This window comes from Lichenostomus cassidix, chromosome 1, assembly GCF_008360975.1.
Source record: "Lichenostomus cassidix isolate B80296 chromosome 1, HeHo_3.0, whole genome shotgun sequence".
Taxonomy (NCBI): domain Eukaryota; kingdom Metazoa; phylum Chordata; class Aves; order Passeriformes; family Meliphagidae; genus Lichenostomus; species Lichenostomus cassidix.
Genome location: NC_139479.1, coordinates 67,264,323 through 67,283,941, shown reverse-complemented (window position 1 = coordinate 67,283,941; position 19,619 = coordinate 67,264,323). Strand labels below are relative to the sequence as shown.

Below are 19,619 nucleotides of genomic sequence, written 5' to 3'. Positions count from 1 at the left end.
ATTTCTTCAAACTTGCTGCCACTGATTTTAATCAAGCATTTTTTCTCAATTAAGTATAAAGAGGTGTGTAATACTTTTCAGAACCTCTTGCACAGCTAGCACACTTAGTTACCAAATTTCAGCGTTATTGGTAAATTTTCTTAAAGCCTGTCTGGGATGTCATGCATTTTAAAGATTCTATTTGTATTGTGATTATATCCTTGGGGCAAGAGCTTTTGTTGCAAAATTTTCGGGTTTATAATATTAAATCCAGAAAATTCACTTCTAGTCAGTATTGTTTACATTTATTAGGATGGCTGTGTTTACCTGCTGTATAAGAGCAGAGCTTGAAACATTTGGCTGGAAGGTTCAAATCTGTATGTTATTGTTATATATATGTGACATATTACATCTTTCTAATTAATACACAACATGATCTTCAGTCATTAAATGCTTCAAACACAAGTGTGATCAATGACCATCTTTTTAAATCTCTTTTTTCTGTTTTGATTTATGCAATCTTACACATTTTGGATTCAAATGATAGCTTTGATTTTCCACAAACTGTAGAAGAACTGGCACAGTGTCCTGAAAATGTAATAAGTATCTGCATTGGTAATTTAAGTAAGACATACCGAACAGCATTTTCAGAAAGCTGAATATTGTCCTAAGGCTATTTCATGGAAAACTAGAGCGTGTTTAACTGTTTACATCAGTGGAACTGGAGTAAGACTGATTTCGTTTTAAAAACCCCCTACAAACTGTATTTTTAAAATACTGTATTAGTTACCTCCACATGAAGCTTTTTAAAGGCTGGAGATAGGATTTCAAAACCTTGAAGTTTAATTAAGCATTTAGCCTCAAACTACCATGTTCTGGGTGAGTTTTTTAGCCATTAAGCTGTTACATAAAAAACAGTTATAGCCAAATTGAAAAGGAGAGGTGCTGTTTCTCTGTTCTGCTTTGAACATTTGAAGTGGCCCAACAATGTGAGGTTCCTTCACATTCCTAAGGCGGTGTTGGGCCCTGACTGGCTGTTGTGGATCCTGTTCTGAGATGCTGCTTTACCCAGTAAGTGTACTAGTAAATTTTACCTAGATTTACACAAATGATTTATCATTTGGGTCATTTTTTAAGGTTTCTGTTGCACAGGCTGGGTTTGAGCATTCAGCTTCCCAGCTGGTGAGCCCTGAGTGAGAGTGTCCTGGAAATGCCATGTCCCCACAAAGGCGATGGTTGGCTGACAACATGGGGAAAATTTCTGTGTATATAGAGAAAGAAGTGTCAGTGCTGTTTAAATGCTTAATATGTTAATGGCCTTGTGTACCACTTCAGGTGCATGAGGTTCATGCTTCATATAGTTTTGTACATGCTTTCTTACTTACAAAGACCTTCATTATCATTGGGTTGCCATGGCCTACTGATCACATGGATCTGGGAATAATAACCCATTATGCTAATATAGCTTGTCATTGTTTTTGATGCAAAGTGATGTCCCATAACAACATCTGAAGCTTGTAACTAATGGAATTTATGGTAAGATCACAGTTTATGGAACAGAGTTGGCAAAATTGTCTACACTCTTGGCTTTGAATTCTCTGATTACATATCTATTAGCAAAACCATTTGTGCATTTTTTAGGTCAGTATTCTTCTGGTTTTAATATCATTCTGCACTGAGAATTGGGGGAGGTCTAACAGAACAATTCTGGCCTATTTGCTTAATGCTAGAAATATGTGTTTTTCTTCTGCACTCTCCTGACCCTTTTGGAGCCACAGCTTTGTTACTCCGTTCCCTTTGGGTTAGAGGTAGGACAGTCGACTGGATTTGGTGAATTTCTTTGGTGCCATGAGGAAAGAATGAAAATAATTATGTTAAATAACTAGAATACAAGATTCTGAAATAATATGTGGCATTACCACATCCTTTCTTAATATACAATTTTCTTAAACCATTTTATTTTAGACTGTGCTACTATACAAGAAAGCCTTGGATCTTTCTATTTATTCAGCTTAAGTCTCTAGCAAATGACCAGGCATTTGGTAGTGATCTGTAACATTCACTATAGTCTTTTCCAGATTCTCAGGACAGTCTGCCTTCATGTGTATATGAACATACCTTCAGTAAGCATTTTAGCCATGGTTCTTCAGTGCTCCTCAGACAGTGTAATATGACATTCCTGGAACACATCACTGCACTTTCATAAAGCTTCACCTTTCTGTATAAACATTCTCTTAGGGCAAACCACTGGTTTGTATGGTTATCACTTTTACTTATAAAGCATATTTATAAATTATTCTGGCAGTGTACTCTTTCTTTAAAATATGACAACTGAATCATCCCAGTAAGTTGCCTTCACTTTTGTGTTCTCTTGAGGTATATTCTACAAAACAATGCTTAAAATCAGCCTCTCTTTTGGCAAAGCATGTTTGGCAAGCGAACCATCAGAGCAGGAAATCATTACATGTATCACAAAGATACTCTGATTGCACAATTTATATTTGTACCTGAATGTACAAAGAGAAATCAAATACTGATAGGAATTCAGACTTCTGCCTCTTGATATTATCAAGATTAGAGAAAGGAGAATCCTTCTTACAACATCTGTACCCTAGTTTTACCAATGAGAGATTGTTCTCAGAACTATGTTTTCTACTAATATATTCAACAAGTAATAAATTATACAACCAGAAAAACATTATGTCATCCAATCTGTGCTCCTCATAGAACAGGCTTTATGGCTTCTCTGAATTAATTTCTGTTTGAGACAAAGCACATCTCAAAAAAAAATCTTAATTTAAAATTTCCAATAGTGGAAGAATCAGCACCAGACTTAATAGCATTCTGGCAGTTAATTTTCCTCCCTTTGTGTTTAACTTCTTTAATGCATTTGTCTAGTCTAAAATTCCAGACTTCGCATGTTACTGAACAAAAAGCTGTCTCTTAGCAAATTTCTATTCCCGATATTCATGCTTAATGGGCATGGAAATTATCTCACCTAACTTTCAGGCATCCTTAGTGTTCATATTTTACATCTTACACAATAAAGCCTGGTTTTCCTGATAGCCAGGGAAGAGGTATAGGGGGTACAGTTCAGATGAGCTGCTTTAGAGATGTCTATTTTAATGAATCACACCTTGGAAGTGCCTGAGTGCTTATGTTGTCTAAAAATGGCATTTGGGGGTAAGAGGCTCCATGAAATATGTTTTTCAAGTAGATGCCATTGTAGGAACAGTAAGTGCAAATTCCTGCCATTAGAGGATATGACTGTGTAACTTTCTCATGGTCAAACTAAGCTAAACTTCAAGGCAACTTTTGCAGTTGTGAATTAGTTGCCTTTCCCAAATGTCCTCAGTTCATCAGCATCTTTTCTCAAGCTGCAGACATCAGAACAGCAGGACCGAGCACCCAGCAGTGGTTGCAGAGCCACTGACAGTGAAGCAGTAGAGCTTTCCTGCTTTTGCTTTTTTAGTACTGCTTGAAAAGGCTCTCCATAGCTCTTCAGGTCACAAGAATAGCAGCCTGTTTTCAACACATTAGTCATCCTGGTCTCAGGCCTTTTTTCATCATCAGTGTTTCCCAAGGAATAGAAAGAATAGAAAGCCTTATTCTGTCTGTACAGCCTTGTTTCTGGCTATGCAGTCCTCCATAGGTTAGAATTAATGCCTCATGTATTATTTGTTGTATTTAATTTTCAAATGCTATTCAAACAGAGTAGAAGGACTTTCTTTTTTGGTATTTTTTCTGTCTATCACTATTAATTGGGTTTTGCCTGTAAACTCTGTAGAAAAGTTTTTCTTTTGTGTCATTAGCAGTAAGGATTAATAGTAAAGAACCAAGAGCTGGTCTCTGTACCTCCATTAGAAGTATGTTCATTACAGTGTGATTCTTCCCTAATCCAAACTGTGAAGTACCTGTTACCTGTATTTTAATCTATATTTGTTGTGAATGTCAATTTTACGTTTTGGTAAAATACTAATCCAATTGCCAAGCAAAAATATCAGACTACACTTTCAGCCTTGTTATCCAAATTTATAATCTCATAAAAAGATATAGTTAATTTAATAAAACTTACTTTCTGTAAACTTATGATTATGGCATTGTGTTATTATACTTTGGTTCTTTATTAATCAAATGCAGCCACTTTGGGATAAGTATCAGGTGAGCTGTGCTGTGGTTGCCTGGATTGCCCTTACTGACACTTGAGAAAATCTGATACAACATTAGTTTTGTCCCAGCCCTCGGGAATACTGAATTTCCTTTTTAATATCCTATAAAAAGAATATTTTTATTATTTTCAGATTTCATTAGGATCTTTGGTTTTTCTAATGAATTACTCTGTTTTTGCAGGGTTTAAGCTGTTTATTTGAAAAATCCAATGTGAACCCTAGGATTCTTTATTTTCATAATTAAATTACCAGGTTTTATCTCTATAGGTGCCTGTTCCTCTCCAAATTTAACAACATAAATCTGGCATTCCACAGCATTTAGACATTTCAATACATGGAAGGAGGTTTCTGTCATGGCCCACTGACCAGCATGAGAGCAATGCCCTGTCCATGTTGTATTTGGTATTTGCAACTGTCCAGTCATGCAGAAGGTCCCAAAGACAGCAGCTAAATTCCATGCACTCCACTTATCTCTTCAAGTGCGAGTTTTTCTGTGGGCAGCTGCACGCAAGCCAAATTCTCAGAAACCTTGAGTGTGCTCATGTGGATGGTAAAAGACATTATCTTATATTTCAGTCACCACGAAAAGTCTTTATGTCCTGGAGCTGCAGTCTACCAAAGCAACAAACATTTGCATTTGCATTTAGGTTTGTGGCTCAGAAGCAAATGAACCCACTTTCAAAGAATCACTAATGTAATGTAATAAAGGGTTATTAGGTAGTATAACATCATAACAGTCTGTGGTTAATAAAAGATGGCTGTAAGCAAAGAGGCCAAATAGCATTTAATATGGAAGACAGACAATGTTAAGAGTGTGCTGCTGCAGCCAGTATTAAGTAATGACAGTAGTGATGCCTCACACAAAGAGTAGGGAATTGATAATAAGTATTAATCCAGATTTTGGCTGCAAATTTTTTTTCATTTTTCTGTGTATAGGTGTTCTTTGTGTGCTCCACTGTGGAGGGAAACATGAATTGGTGTCTCTGTCATGTTAGTCTTTATTCACAGAAATCCCTTCTGTGGTGTCATCACAGAAAGATTCACAAAATTTTGTGAAGGTCTTCTTGGTTTGGGAAGTTTTAACTTGCCACTCCACAGATCCAGCTTGTGGCTTCGTTTACTGCTGGTTTTGTGCCATTTTCCACCCACAAAAGCAAGGTTAAGAATTCTAGCCAGCAGCAGCTAAAATGCACCACAGTGCAGTTTAATCCATACAAAGGTGCTCTTGAAGAGTCTACAGAATTTAGAGTGAGTCATCACTTACAACTTTGTGATGTATGTATCTTGGTTGTCAGTTCTCTTTCAGTAATCACTGAATGAGTGATAGGCACCTCCTGAAAGTGATTTATTCTGTCTTTAGCCAAGAATCTAAGAAAGGTTTGGTGGATTGCCTAGAAATGTTGGTCTCAATTTACCCAGAGCCTGGATGGCTGTTTGATCAGTAGGTGGCTAAATTTGTAACTTTCCCTAAAAGGCACCCATAGAGTAAATCAGGTGTATCAGAAGATGAGGTCAAAAAAGCAAGTGCAGTTTTTAAGATTTTCTTTAATAGTACTACACTTTGAAACATAACTAGATGTGACATCTTTATTATGGCATGAAATAAGCAAAGCTCTAAAAACCAACTCTTAGACATTGAACAGTGTTGTGTCACTAGAACAAGAAGCTGTTTCTTTTTGTACATCAGTAATAAAGTACTGCTTGTTTGCGCAAGTGCATTACAACATGCTTAGGTTTTCATACACATGTGTACACTGAACACAAGACACGTCATCCACAAGAGATATGCTGTTTCCATTTCAGTGAAAGACAGGAGTTTTTAACAGCATGATCCAACATGTCAGTAATTTGGAAGAGCAAGTGAGAACAAACAGACAACAAAAATTCAGGGATGGTTCCAGTTCCAACATCTGAGGTAGCAATTGAAATTGGAATGGGACTCAGATGCAAGCATAATGTCTCTCTCTTGCAAAAAATAAACAGTTGAAATATATTTTCAAAATTCCATCTTATCCAGACTTACAATTATATTGCAAAGCATTTAAGTAGACAAGAGAAAGTGTATAGACATCGTGGTTTAAACCCAGCTGGCGACAAAACACCACACGGCCATTTCCCTGCTTCCATGGGCAGCCATGTGTTCAGCCATCCCCAGGAGTGCTGGCTTGCCAGTACCCCTTACAGTAACTTGGGAAGACACACTGTAACTCTGGATGACCCTGCTTCCTCCTTCTTCTCCCAGCTTTATATGCTGAGCATGACACCACATGGTCTGGGATATCCCTTTGGTCAGCTGAGGTCAGCTGTCCCAGCTGTGTCCCCTCCCAGCTCCATGTGCATCCCCAGCCCACTCTCTGGCGGGGTGGGGTGAGAGGCAGAGCAGGCCTTGGCTCTGTGTAAGCTCAACAGTAACTGAAAAATCCCTGTGTTACCACCACTGTTTCCAGCACAAATCCAAAATACAACCCCATACCAGCTACTCTGGGGAAAATGAACTCTACCGCGACCAAAATCAGCACAGTAGGGAAAGAAGATATAAGTCACATCCTCCCTGCTTGCTACTCAGTCCCCCTTCTGGAAGTAACTATTCCTTCTCTTTTGGACTCTTTCAGCCTTGTACTTCCTCAGCACTTTTCCAAGTTCCCTAAAAATAATTCTTCAGCTAACACCCATCAACCACAAAATTACATGAATATCTTCATCTCCCTGTCTCTGAAAAGGGAAGAAAATGCAGCAAAATGCCTGTCTAAAAATCTTGTAGGAAGCTATTTTCTGATCCAGCAAAACCGAAGTGAAGCTTAGCCTTTTCCCCTAGTACCTGAAAAAAGTGTAAAAGAGGAGTATGAATGTCTTTATTTAAAACAAAATGGTTTCTAGGCTCTATTTGTGCCCAGATAAATTCTGCTGTAGTTTCAGAAATAAACGTCGTCTCTGGCTTTTTTTTGGGGGGGGGGGGGGATTAACCTACAATTACTCATCTGAAAATACCTTTTCACCCTTCTTTGGAGTTTTTTCTTTTGGAATAACTGGAAAAGGTAAAAAAGAACCTTTTGAAGTTATGTAGAAAAGATACCAAGATTTTGAAATCTTTTGAAAGTATATTGTTAATCTCAATTCAGCCTTCAAAGGGGCAGCATGTCATTACCATATAAAACACAGAAACTGAGAAGTATTTTTGTTTGATTTGGATCCCATCAGAAGCAACATAGATATTTCCTTTAGTGAGAAGTCACCCCTAAATAAAGCACTCAAATGTGAAAATCGTTTCAGATTTTCCACAAGATTTTCCATGTAATTTAGCTTTTTCAGTCCTTAATCTTATAATAAACCAAGCAAATTCTAGAATTAGTGCAGTTAAAAATTTTTATGTTACATGCCTATATTCCCACATATCTTCAGCACAGTGGTATATGTAAACAAGAAAATAATGATTTAGAGGGGAAAAAAGCAGAAAAATAAATGGTGAGCAAAGAGAATGGGGAAGGAAAGAGAATTGCTTTCCTGCCTCACTCACATGTCTTGCAAAGATCTGAGATAAGAGCCTAGGGAACACTGTAAAGGGCTCAACCCCTGACCTGCCACTTAGGAGAAAGAGAGAGGGAAAGTCTACATCTTACAGGATCCTAGTTACTAGGAGCTTAGCCAAGTCAGTGAAAAGGCCTTTAAAAAGTCGATGGACACAAATGACAGGATTTCCTGTTTGTTTATTTGCTTTGGCAGTCATCATTCTTGAATCCCCTGCACATGCAAGAGGAGAAAATGTGTTCCACTCATAGCTTTCCGCTGCAGCCTCTCACATCAATTACCCCTCTCTTTCACAGAATTGCTGTGCTCCTCTGAGGATTACAAAGCTTAACACTTACCTGCCAGCAGCTGGGATGTGATGGCAAGAAGTTTGCTAGTGGCTAATAAAACCAAACCAAAAGCTTTTGCATTTCCAAGGTTCTAGGTTGATCAAGATCTTTGGCTTCAAAGCTAACAGGCACTTTACCACATACATCTCAAATAAGATCTGTTGGTGCATGTAAAGACTGTTCTAATGTTTCCCTGACTTTGGGCAAAGATACCTGTATTAAACTGGTTATTTCCTGGTGGGGTGCATCTCAGAAGGTGGCTGGTACATAAGCATCTGTGAGTGGAATGAACATAAAAACTCTTTGTAGGCCTGGAGAGAAGAGCATTCCCCACAAATTATATTTTAGCATCCATAGGCCTACTGAGTGGCCATATACTTATTCTCATGAGTGCTGTGCTTTGTTTCTATCCTGCAGAGGACTGGATCTGGTCATTAAAAAATTACCACATCTGGGACATGTTCTTAAGGCGCCGCTCTGCAGATCATTGTCCACCCTTGGATTCAGGGGAGGGCTGAATGAGTTTGCTACAAGGAATAAGCTTTATGTCCCAAAATGTTCAGTCTCACTGAGCATACCATATGGTCTGGTTTAGGCTTGTTTTTTTATAAGATACTGAAAATAAACTGAAGAAAGGCAAGTGTGTGCACATGCACGCACACACACACACAATGCTCAAGCCTCTTTTTCCTTGGGTAGAGTATTTGGGTTGGCCAAAGCTTACACTTTATTGGCAGTTCTGCCACTTCTTAGTGGATGCACTAATTAATTTGTCTCCTGTTTTCTGTCTTTGCTGTTCCTTGAGTTCACGTAAAATTTATAGTCTCCTATTTTGCTAAAAGAAATAGGAAGTTTGGACAAGGATTGCTTAACCAGGTCTACAGGATTTGGAACTGTGTTTTGTAGCTCCGCAAGTACACTGAAAAGAGTGGAATAAGTGTATCTAAATGTGGCAACAGCATTATTTCACTAAGTGCTCAGACAGAATAAGTTTAAAGTGCTGGTCTTATCTTGGGTAAATCAGTAACCAAGTCCTGGAGTGCCTTTATCACGGAAGATATTTTCTTCCTTTCTCTTCCCCATGCCACTTGACGCAAATGACTCTTCTGAGGCATGACTCTTTAAAGAAATTAAGGAACATGAAATTTATAAATCAGCCTTTTCTCCCTTATAGTTTCAGCATAATCAAGTGTTTGAGGATATCAATTTCAGAGAGCTGAGGTCATCTCAGTGCTTTATTGGATATCCTCCTGTAACTAGCACAGGTCCTTCTCATGAGAACATTTTGCTGTGCTTTATAAACAAAGATAAAGTTTGGATGTTTTTGCAAACAGGGTCTCAAGAATTGAGCAGTTCAGGTCTAGCCAATTAGGCCTAGGGGGAGGTGTTTGACTGACCAGTCTGGGTGACCTGTGAAAAGTCTATATATATGGAAAGCAAAATAAAAACTTCCTTCTTTTCTTGACTGAGAACCTGGGTTTCTACTTCTCTGCTAGCGGCTCAACAGCGACATCCTCCCTAATCTATTCTCTTTAGACTTGTGTTCAGGATGAGCTGTTTTGCTTCAGAATCTTGAACTTCTTTTGTACTTTTCCCCACTGACCTTACTGTCTCTTCTGTATTTTATCATCTAGACTAGATAGTACTTCCTCTAGCACAGGGATTTCCAGACTTTTGTTTTGCATGTAATTGTTTGGATTTTATCTTTGTTGCATTGCAGACCATCTAGCCAATTGGTCAATGAAAGAAACTCTTCCTGAAGGATCCTGTATTTGCATTAAAAAGGTTTTTGAAAGTCAGGATGAGCTGGGATAGTTTTATGTCTTGTTCTTGTGTCAAGACAGCTGCACAAAATGAGTGAATGTCTTCTCCCAATAGTTGCTTGAACACTTTTAGGCAGTCTTCAGAGTCTGCAGTTCTAGAGGATGTGTTTACTTTTATTTCCAATATGTGTATTTTTGGAGACAACCTTGTTCTACTAAGAGGGAAAATATGTTTGAGATTTTTTTCATATAGACTCTCATATATTATTATCTATATCTACCTGTACCTAATGTCTGTGTCTGTGTCTACATACAGCTGTCATGGAGGGCATTTTTCACTGCAAAGAATTTCCCCACCTTGAGGAAAATGACCTTGCACAGGGAATCAATTTCATGTAACATGAATATTTGCCTGTGTGTTTTTTACAGCTTATTTTACATTTTTTATTAAAATAGAAGGAGCTTTGCAGCAGTATGTTCAGGTATGTGTAGTTTCAAAGCTCCACAGTTGATACTTTCTGCCTGGGACATGCATATGCAAAGAGTTATTACAGATCTCTCTAACCCTGGTCCAGTGCAGACCAGACTTACTACAGCTGGAAGTGTAAATCATTTCCAGTACTAGAGAAGGAAACTCTATCTGCAGAGCTGTTGCATATGGTAGATTTGTACAGCAGCATTTATGTACCTTAGAAATAACACTAGGCAATACGATTGGGTTTTCTTACATTCATTTTAATAATTAGTTTAACTATATTTAGGTAAGCTTGCAGTGGAGAACAGAGTCACAGAATCCCAGAATTACTTAGTTTGGACTTCAGAGATCACTGAGTCCAACCTGTGACCTAACACCACCATGTCAACCAGACCACGACACTGAGTGCTACATCCAGTCTTTCTTTAAACACTTCCAGGGACTTTTACTCCACCACCTTCCTGGGCAGGCCATTCCAATGTTTAAGAACCTCTTCTGTGAAAAAATTCCTCCTGATATCCAACCTGAACCTGTCCTGGAGCAGCTTGAGCCATGTCCTCTTGTCCTGTCACTGGTTGCCTGGGAGAAGAGTCTGACCTCCATCTAGCTATGACCTTCCTTCGGGTAGTTGTAGAACAGGACAGGGGTATCTTAAAAAGGGTATATTTACTTCCAAATGTATCAATTCTTTTAATAATCAATGGAAAATAAGCAGTAAACAAAATATGCAGGCAAATATTTACATTGCATGAAGTTCATTCCCTGTGAAGAGTTAGGCCAACAGCATAGCAGAGCCACTATAATTTCCACTTTTACTTTCCAAATAGTCTGTATGGGGGACTTAATGTCCACTGAATTTTTCCTGGTCTTTCATTTTTTACTGTAATTCCTCCTAAGAAAGAACCAGAAACACAAAAAAAGAGCACACATTAGTAGCGTTGATTGCTTGTTGTAAAGTTCTGTACTTTAGATAAATTTATTTTCTATCAGAGATATTTCAAGTCAGTATTATGTTTTATTGGTTGACTCTATACCTTTATGGTTATTTTTTCTTGAAACATGTAAATTGATTATGAAAATAATGCTTGCATTAAAATAGTGCTATTAATGCATCTTACTAATATGCGGGAATAACATTTTCCTTGGAAATCTTACTGTTTAGTTCACCAAGCTAAAAATGGATCTGCTAGACCTTTAGTTTGTTTCTTTTAGCAAAAGTTTCCTTTTTTTATTCTCTACCTATCAAGCTTGAATTAATTGGGAATGTTTTTCAAAAGGTGAAAAAGCAACCTTTTTGGCACATTGACAATATACTTGTAAATCAAATTCTTCATGCTTTAATTAATAATGTTTTCTTTTTAATATTATTATTGCAGTTTTAAAACAAAGCAGATTTTCTCAAGAGTTACTGCAGCAGATGTACAGTTATTCTTAAGGGTATGTGGTTCCTCACTGATTCTTGGCACGGGAAAAGAAGAGATACTGGGTTGGTTTTATCGAAAAGAATTTAGACTGAATGTACTTTTGGCCGAAAGACATTAGTTACAAAACAAAACCCGTCTTGTGTTGTCACTGTGCTTTGCATTTCTATACTAATTGCTTTCGGCTTGGATTGTGTGGTAATACATGTGTTTGATATGTATGGTTTGTTTAGGTCAAACTCCATTATCCTGTCCCATGTTCTTGGAGTGCCTGAAGTAGTTTCACTAATCTGTCAGCATAGTATGTACTTGCGGATAAATATAGACGTGCAGCCACTCTGTGAGTGGTCATCATCATATGCTGAAGCTAAAAATTACCCCTTTGGTTATGGAAAGGCTGAGCTGATCCGCAGGCCTGCTCCAGCTCACACATTGTAGGTCTTCAGCGTTTGTCTATTGAAAAACAATATTGAGAAACTGAAGGAAATGTCTTCCTCACAAGCAGTGAGGAAGTGTGAAACAGGATTATGAAATGACTAATTTATTTTTCAGTTTAAGTTAGAAAAGGATTCTAACTTTTCTAACTGAAGGAGTGGAACATTTCAGGTATTCACAGGCTCATGGATATTACAGTAGCATGTTGGAGAAAATCCAGCGTGATCGGCTTTATAAAGGGGCTCGGTAGGTATGAAAATACTGCAAATAGATGTTTGCGTTTGTCTTATTAGTTTGTTCATTGTTGCTAAAGTGTAAATTTGACACAGTTTACTAAAAAAATGCAATCTCTGTTTTTTCTGCTTAAAGATACTGAAAATTCAGTAACTGTGTACGGCTGAAGTTGTATCCAGTGCAGCACAAACTCTTGGCTTGTGCATTATGATTGTTCCAGTGTTTTGATTCCTCTTACAGTTTTAAGAAAAATACCTGTAGTGCAGATCATAGCAGGGACTGTCTTATGATAATTTAATTTGGTATTCATCCCCAGTATCAGCATTTGACCATGTGTTGCCCTAAAACTACTATGCTTTTTTACAACTGTTTTTCTGATCAGAGAAATTATCAATATATGGTAAAATCTAACCATGATTTTATGTCAGGAGGCCTTTCTGTGGCAATAATATATGGTTGTGATGACAACCATGTGTGATATTGCATTGGTACTTCCATACTTATTCCTTGTCTTTAATTTTTTTAAAATACAGAACATTGAGAAAATAATATGATTATAGCCTGCACTAAAGGAAAATACTCTGTAGATTAAGAGTATGACTTGAAAGACAGCTTATTGCACATTTAGTAGAAAAATAAGGAACTGTGTCGGAAACAAGAAAATGTGCTTTAGACAGAATTACACCCCCAAATGGTACAGGCGTTTTATAATTGGTCAAGCACAGTTAAACTTTATAACAGATTTTCATAGGGTAGGGGCTTTAAATATGTATACAACTTCCTAAACTTCAGCTGTAGATTCCCTGCTCTTGCAGAGTCCTCAGGCATCAGGGTTACAATGGTCTCCTCCATGTGCATCACCATTCATTCTCCTGGGGAATGAGCTACTTTTCTCTAGGTGAAGGGTTTAGCTTAATGCAGTACTTGTGTGGTGACCAGTACCCTACAATATGTAGACATTCAAACTAAATGCTTCTCTGGTCTGTTCTGGTACTTCTCTTTGTATAACGTTTATTGTTTTCAAATCAGGCAGTAAAAACTAAATTTGTTAAGGAAATCACTATCTCAAATTTGAGTGTAACTCCTTCCTTGCACCCACCTCCCTCCAGATATCTTATGCATGAACCCATACAAACTGTATGTGGTGATTTCTCATGTTAAAATTATGCCTTTTATTTAATGGGTCAGTGTTTCACTGATGTAGATGGCAAAACAGAGCACATCTTTTTTATTGCTACTTCTAAGGCTCACGTTATAATGCGTCAACATAAAAGGACCAACCAGGGACAACTTTAATGCAGCTATTTCTTACATTTTGAGTCTTTGATTTCCAGTTTTGTGTCTTAGAGGCAACTTTTTTTTGTGAGTTTTATAGGGCTGTTGGTCTGGGCATAACAGCTATATTCTGTTAAAGCTTGTACATTATCAGGGTAGATGTCAGTGATAGTCTGGGGGCCAGATTTTTGCAATGCAAATAGCAAGCATATGCAAATGCTGGAGATAATGGAGATGAAAAGATGCATTAGAAAGCCAAACCTATATATAATAGTTCATGACCAACTCATGATCAACTCCAGACCCTCACAGTGTTGGCAGTGTTAACTTTCACACTAAAGATTCTTAACAGCTTCAAAATGGTCTTTTAAAAACTTAAACTAAATCAATGTCATATGTCAGTCATTTCTCTAACTGCTGTAATTGCTGTAGTAATGATAGATGCTAACCCTCAGGATACGCTTTTTCTGTATTTGGGGGAAAGGATGTACAGTTCTATATTTCTGAGAAGAGTTAGAATAAAAATTTTTGGCGCACTGGCAAATCTCACAGATAATTGCATTTCTCTATTAGAGTGTGCAGATAAGTGATTTTTCAGTTAGATGTCTGGAAAAAAATTAAATCACAAACCTAACAGAATCGTTGTTAAAAGGCTTCCTACTAACAATGACTGTGTGGATTTAAATTCCTGTCTCAGAATGCTGGCTGAATGCCACAATGATTGAAGATTAGGGTGGCAGCTCCCAGGTAGCATGGCTAAGGTTTCTTAAATTTAATTTCATCGGGATGTGAAGTGTACCTGATCTCACACACCACCTGCCTGCCTGCCTGCCTGCCTTGAATTCCTTGGATCTATGTGTGCTGTCACAGCACATTTTAAACTCAATAGCTAGGTTTAAAGCAGAATTGCTGGAGGAGCAGAAGGCAAGCTTGATTTTGATTAGATTGCTGCAGATTCCTTCAGGAGGCAGCCTGAGCTGGCTGCCTGGCCCCAGCCTGGCCCGGGTGTGTTGTGCTTGGCAGGGGTGGCTGGCGGGCAGCCCACCCTGCCCAGCCCGGGCACAGCGCTGAGCCTGGGAACGGCGTGGGGAGCTCGGCATGGTGGCAGTGGGAAGGACAGGGCTTTCACTGCACAAAGGACACAAATCCTTAAGAAAATTGGTTTCACTGCTCACAAAAAATTTCTCCTGACTGAGCACTTTGCGATCAAACTGATTTCATGGCTAGATGTGAGCCAGTCAAAACCACACATTTGGCAAATATATTCCTAACTGTAAAAATATTGCCTGACTCTGTCCTAAAGCTATTTGTGGAGAGATTTCCATTGCCTAGTGTATTTGATAGTCCATAAAAATTTGCATCTGATCCTTTGCATCCCACTGTATTCATGTTCATTCACCCAGGTGGTGACAGAAGTGCAGTAGCACTTACACTCTCCTCTGGTGGCTCTTTTTTCAGTACTTTGAAGTAGATTATTATTGAGAACAACAGTGTATTTTTAGAACAAGTTTTGTGTAATGTAAATGTAGGACTGTTTTATACATTTTGGGTTTTGCAAAGAGTCATACTGCCAGGAAGGTTCCCTGATTATGCTTTTGCCCTTAAAAATCAAGTGAAACTTTGCAGGAAACAAATCTAGCAGGAAACATCTGTCACAGTGGGAGGAGTGCTGCTGCTGTGCTGAAGAGTGATGCTATACCTTGTCAGCCAGGGGTTATTTTCAAAGAAAAGTATAGCTGTGTTAAACCTGCAGAATAATAGCTACATGAAGAGAAGCATTTCTGTCTTCTATTGTAGTCATATAGGAACTTCTAAACTGGTTTTTCCAAAGGAAAACATGTTCTCTTTTCTCCAGTGGATCCTTTTTTATTTTTCAGTTTGTGATTTTGGGTTCTGATTTTGCCACATTATGAATACTCTCAAACAATAATGTTTCTTCTTTCAGAATTTTTTTTTTGTTTTTGTTCAGCAGTGAAGTGTTAAAGTACTTAGGAAAGGTCAAAAATCTAATTTATTCTTAAAGCAATCATATGTCATTAATAATTAACAATTACTTTCAGTAGCAGTTGCAATTCCTTTCCTCAAAGGAAAAGGCCAAATGTATTAGATGTGAGGCAACCACCATTGTAGTTCATTCTTCTTTATCTCTCTTTGCAACTTGGGTGCGACATAACACTCTGGAGTGCAATGCTATGGGGAAATGCTCTAATGGTTTTAGTTCACAACATTTCCATGGTTTGTATTGCATTAAAACATCTCTGTCCCAATCACCATTAGTGCCCCTAGGCATTGCAACACTTGTATCACATTCAGAGTGGATAATGGCTTGTGTTGCCAGTGCTACTTAATTTGATACTTTTACAGTCTCCGGCAAAACTAACTGAGGGAGGGTGCTACCAGTACCTGCCTGAGGACCAAACATGACTTTTATTGCCAGTAAGAGCCGAGACCTGAGGATTTTGGTTTGGAAATTTTATGTGTAAAATGGTAGCATTTGAAGTGCTTCAATTTATTTTTCCTTCACTCATAGAAAAACAGCAAGTAGAGCTCAGTCTAGTATACAGTATCTTGATACTCGTTGTGTGGAATTCGATCACAGGATAATTTAGATTGGAAGGTGTCCCTGGTGGGTGATAAGTCCAAACTCAGCTTGCTCACCAACTAGGGAAGGTTTTTCTGGGCCTTGTCTGGTCAAGTTTCAAGCGTCTCCAAAAGTGGAGTTTGTGCTGTATCTCTTGACAACACGTATCAGTATTTGACCACCCCCTCACAGGGGAAATTATTTCCATATATCTAATTAAAATTTCCATCATTCAAACTAGTGTCTGTTGGCTCTTGTCCTGTCATCCTGTGCTGAAAGAAGAGTCTAATTCCTTGGCGTCTTTGCTGTACTCCATTAGGTGGCTAAAGAGGGCCTTAAGATTCTCTTCTTAAGGTTGAATCAGTCCAACACTCTGAGCCTTTCCCAGTCTAGGAAGCCCCTGACCATCTTCATGGTCCTCTCTTGGCCTTGCTTCATAGTATCAATGCCATTCTTGTATGGGAGAGCGCAAAACTGAACATAGTACACACACCAGGTGTAATCTCAAAAGTGCCAAGTGGAACTGTAGGGTTTGGTACTTTCAGGAAAGTTAACACACAATTAATATTTTTTGGCCATGGAAAACATTCCATGTCTGACTGTTCATGTAAGATTTTCACTGGTAACATGGATATTGTTTTTTGAGTCATTCTTGACTGACCTCAGTATACATTACAGGAGAATAAGACCCTTTACAACTCACCATAGTCAAAAGATCAGACTCCTTATTTTTACAAGGCTAAGTCAGTTTGAATAGCAATAAAGAATAAATTTTTGTTATTTGAGAACTGAGTTACAGGTCTGACCTGTGAGCAAAAGATAAGAAATGAGGATGTTATTCGAACAGTTAGATGTCAGCAAGTCTTGCCATGTAAAATAAAAAGAGGATTGAGTATGCACTGCATAGTAAACACCACTCAATTTGAATATAAAAGATTTTATCTTTGATTTCTTCTTCCAGTTAGACAATGTGTATTTTACCTATGGTACTATGGAAGTTATATGTATGTGTTGTCTATTTCTTTGATTAGCAGCTAGTCTCCAGTTTTGCTTTGACAATGTAGTGGGCTGTTGATGTACTCTCTAAAAGTTAAACCACGTTGAATTACCCAAAAGTAAATGTGTCTTCTCTACATTTCAGCTTCTCCAGTTGGTAACGGATATATCAAGCCACCTGTTCCACCTGTTTCTGGTACACAGAGAGAAAAAGGACCTCCAGCCATGTTGCCCATCAGCATTGACCCGGACAGTAAACCTGGTGAATATGTCCTGAAGAGCTTGTTTGTTAACTTTACTACTCTGGCTGAACGCAAGATTCGCATCATCATGGCAGAGCCTCTTGTGAGTAAAAAGAAACTCTATGTACATATATACTGTGCTTTAAATTTAGTTTAAATCAGGCTTGCTTGCTGTGCAATGGAGAATATTTTGCTTGTAATCTGCGTTGGAGTTTGATAGTGTTTCCCAACCTGTAAGATATGCTGCTATGGCAGTTAGAGCATTGTGGGAGAGGGCAGAGGTATGCAAGATATGCCAAAGGGGTGACATGAAAAGGAATTAATATTTAATTTCTGTTTGCAGTGTGGGCACATGTTAATGGGATTGAGAGGCAGAAGGGGTGTCAGCCAGCATAGATTTCACAGTTGGGAGAGTAGTGACTTGAGTCAAAAAAGATTAGAAAATGCTGAAATATGATAAAAAGCAGTATTTCTGAACATTACAGGTTTTCAGCTAAAACATGAAAATTACTACCACTGCTGGCTCCTCTTTTAGTTCTGACAGTAGTAGATTTCATAATCTAACAAAGGGCTATAGCACCTATTTTCCAGATATGAAAAAGCATGCAGCATTTGAAAAGGGTGTTACATTACAAGGTCTTGCACAGTGAGAGAGCCATTGTTATTTGTATTTTAGGCAAATTTAACACGCAAGTATGACTGTTGCAACTTGTCTTATGTAACTGAACTTCCAGGAGTCTGCCCATTTAACTTGAGACTACATCTTATATACATTGCTGCTATTGTGATTAAGGAAGAATATTTCTATAACTTTTAGTTTAATTCTGATGAGGTAAAAAAAATCCCCAAGACCTAAAATTAACAGAAATATGTACTTCTGTGCTATGAGGGCATTTGTATAAAATATTAGAATGCTTTTGCTATAAAGTTCAATGTAGAATACTTAGGTCAGTTCCTCATTTTCAGGTATGGATATTTTGAAGGGCAAAATTATAATTTTCTTTATGCTGATGGCATCTGTTTAGCTTTGATTTAGATTCAGAAGCATTTGATGCTTGGAAAGTTTTACCAGTCTTTCTTCTGAAACATGAGGTAGATTTAAGATGACAGAACTATCTTACATAATTTGGAAATAATACCAAAAAAGCTAACAGTAAAGAATATTTTGACAAAAATCCAGTTTTTTCTTCTTTGATGAGTCCTCTCCAAATCACAAAAAGTAGAATAAACTGACAGTCATAGTGTAGGTCCTTTTAAAAAATAAAGTACCAGCAGCTATTTATTACCATCCAGGCTTCGTGTGACGCACAGTGAATGTCTTTGAAAGTTTGAAGCAAAATGTGTATAAAATTACTTGACAAGATCAGGAAAACAACAGAAAGAGCAGGACTGAGGACATAATTTCGTTGCAGCACCTTTGTTACTCTAAAACAGAAACCTCTGTGTTTTCATACAAGATTTTGGGTGTGGATTCATTCCCGTTTCACCTTGTGTTCAGATGATTTTGAGTTGCTGTGTGGTAATATGTTGGTTTTGTCACTTTGAGAAACAGTGAATATCTGAATGTTGATTTTGTTCTATAGGTTGTTCAATGGAATTTTATTTGGTAAATTGAATGTAGAATGTAAAAATATTACAGGAGACTGGAATGTCACCTTCTTGTCATCATTTTCAGAACGTATTTTTTACAGGGGCTTGCCCATGAGACACTAACAATAATTCAATTACATACTCACATCTCATTAGTACTAATAAAACGTACAAGTCATGGCACGCTGCTATTTGAGGTTGACTGTGACCAATGAGTACGCAGGATTCTGTAGACATTCAGTCAAAATGACCTTGAAATAATTAGGTTGTAATGAAAGAAGTGACAAGGGAAAATGGCAAAAATTTTTCTCAAAAAACAGCTAAGAATTTAAGTCTACCCTTTTTGTGAGGTAGTGCTGAATGTTTAGCAGCTTTGTTCCCACATTTAGAATTGTGACCATTTAGAATCACTCCACTGATTAGAATTGTGACCATGAAGTCCCAGGGATTTGGGAGACGAAGTTTGTAAATTGGTGGTGCAAAGCTACCTTTTGGCCTTTTTTCACAATAGGTAGTCAGATGGTGAGCTCTTTGAAGATTCTGTTCTAATTAAACTCAAATGTACTTCAAAGAAAGTCAAACTTGCAAACTGCTCAACACTGAGA

The 19,619-nt window shown here is 37.8% G+C and overlaps 1 protein-coding gene across 9 annotated transcripts in view; it reads left to right on the top strand.

Moving 5' to 3' along the window:
- The window catches only part of FRY (FRY microtubule binding protein), a 227,402-nt gene that overhangs the window by 79,324 nt on the left and 128,459 nt on the right, over positions 1-19,619 (top strand). For 8 of the 9 annotated variants that reach the window (XM_085061815.1, XM_085061823.1, XM_085061806.1 and 5 more), the window contains one exon: positions 17,328-17,527. In XM_085061815.1, the coding sequence (XP_084917941.1) occupies positions 17,408-17,527 (120 nt within the window). In that variant the 5' untranslated portion in view covers positions 17,328-17,407. Of the gene's footprint in view, positions 1-12,060; positions 12,343-17,327; positions 17,528-19,619 lie in introns of those variants that run through there. The other variant, XM_085061788.1, reaches the window with a different exon arrangement.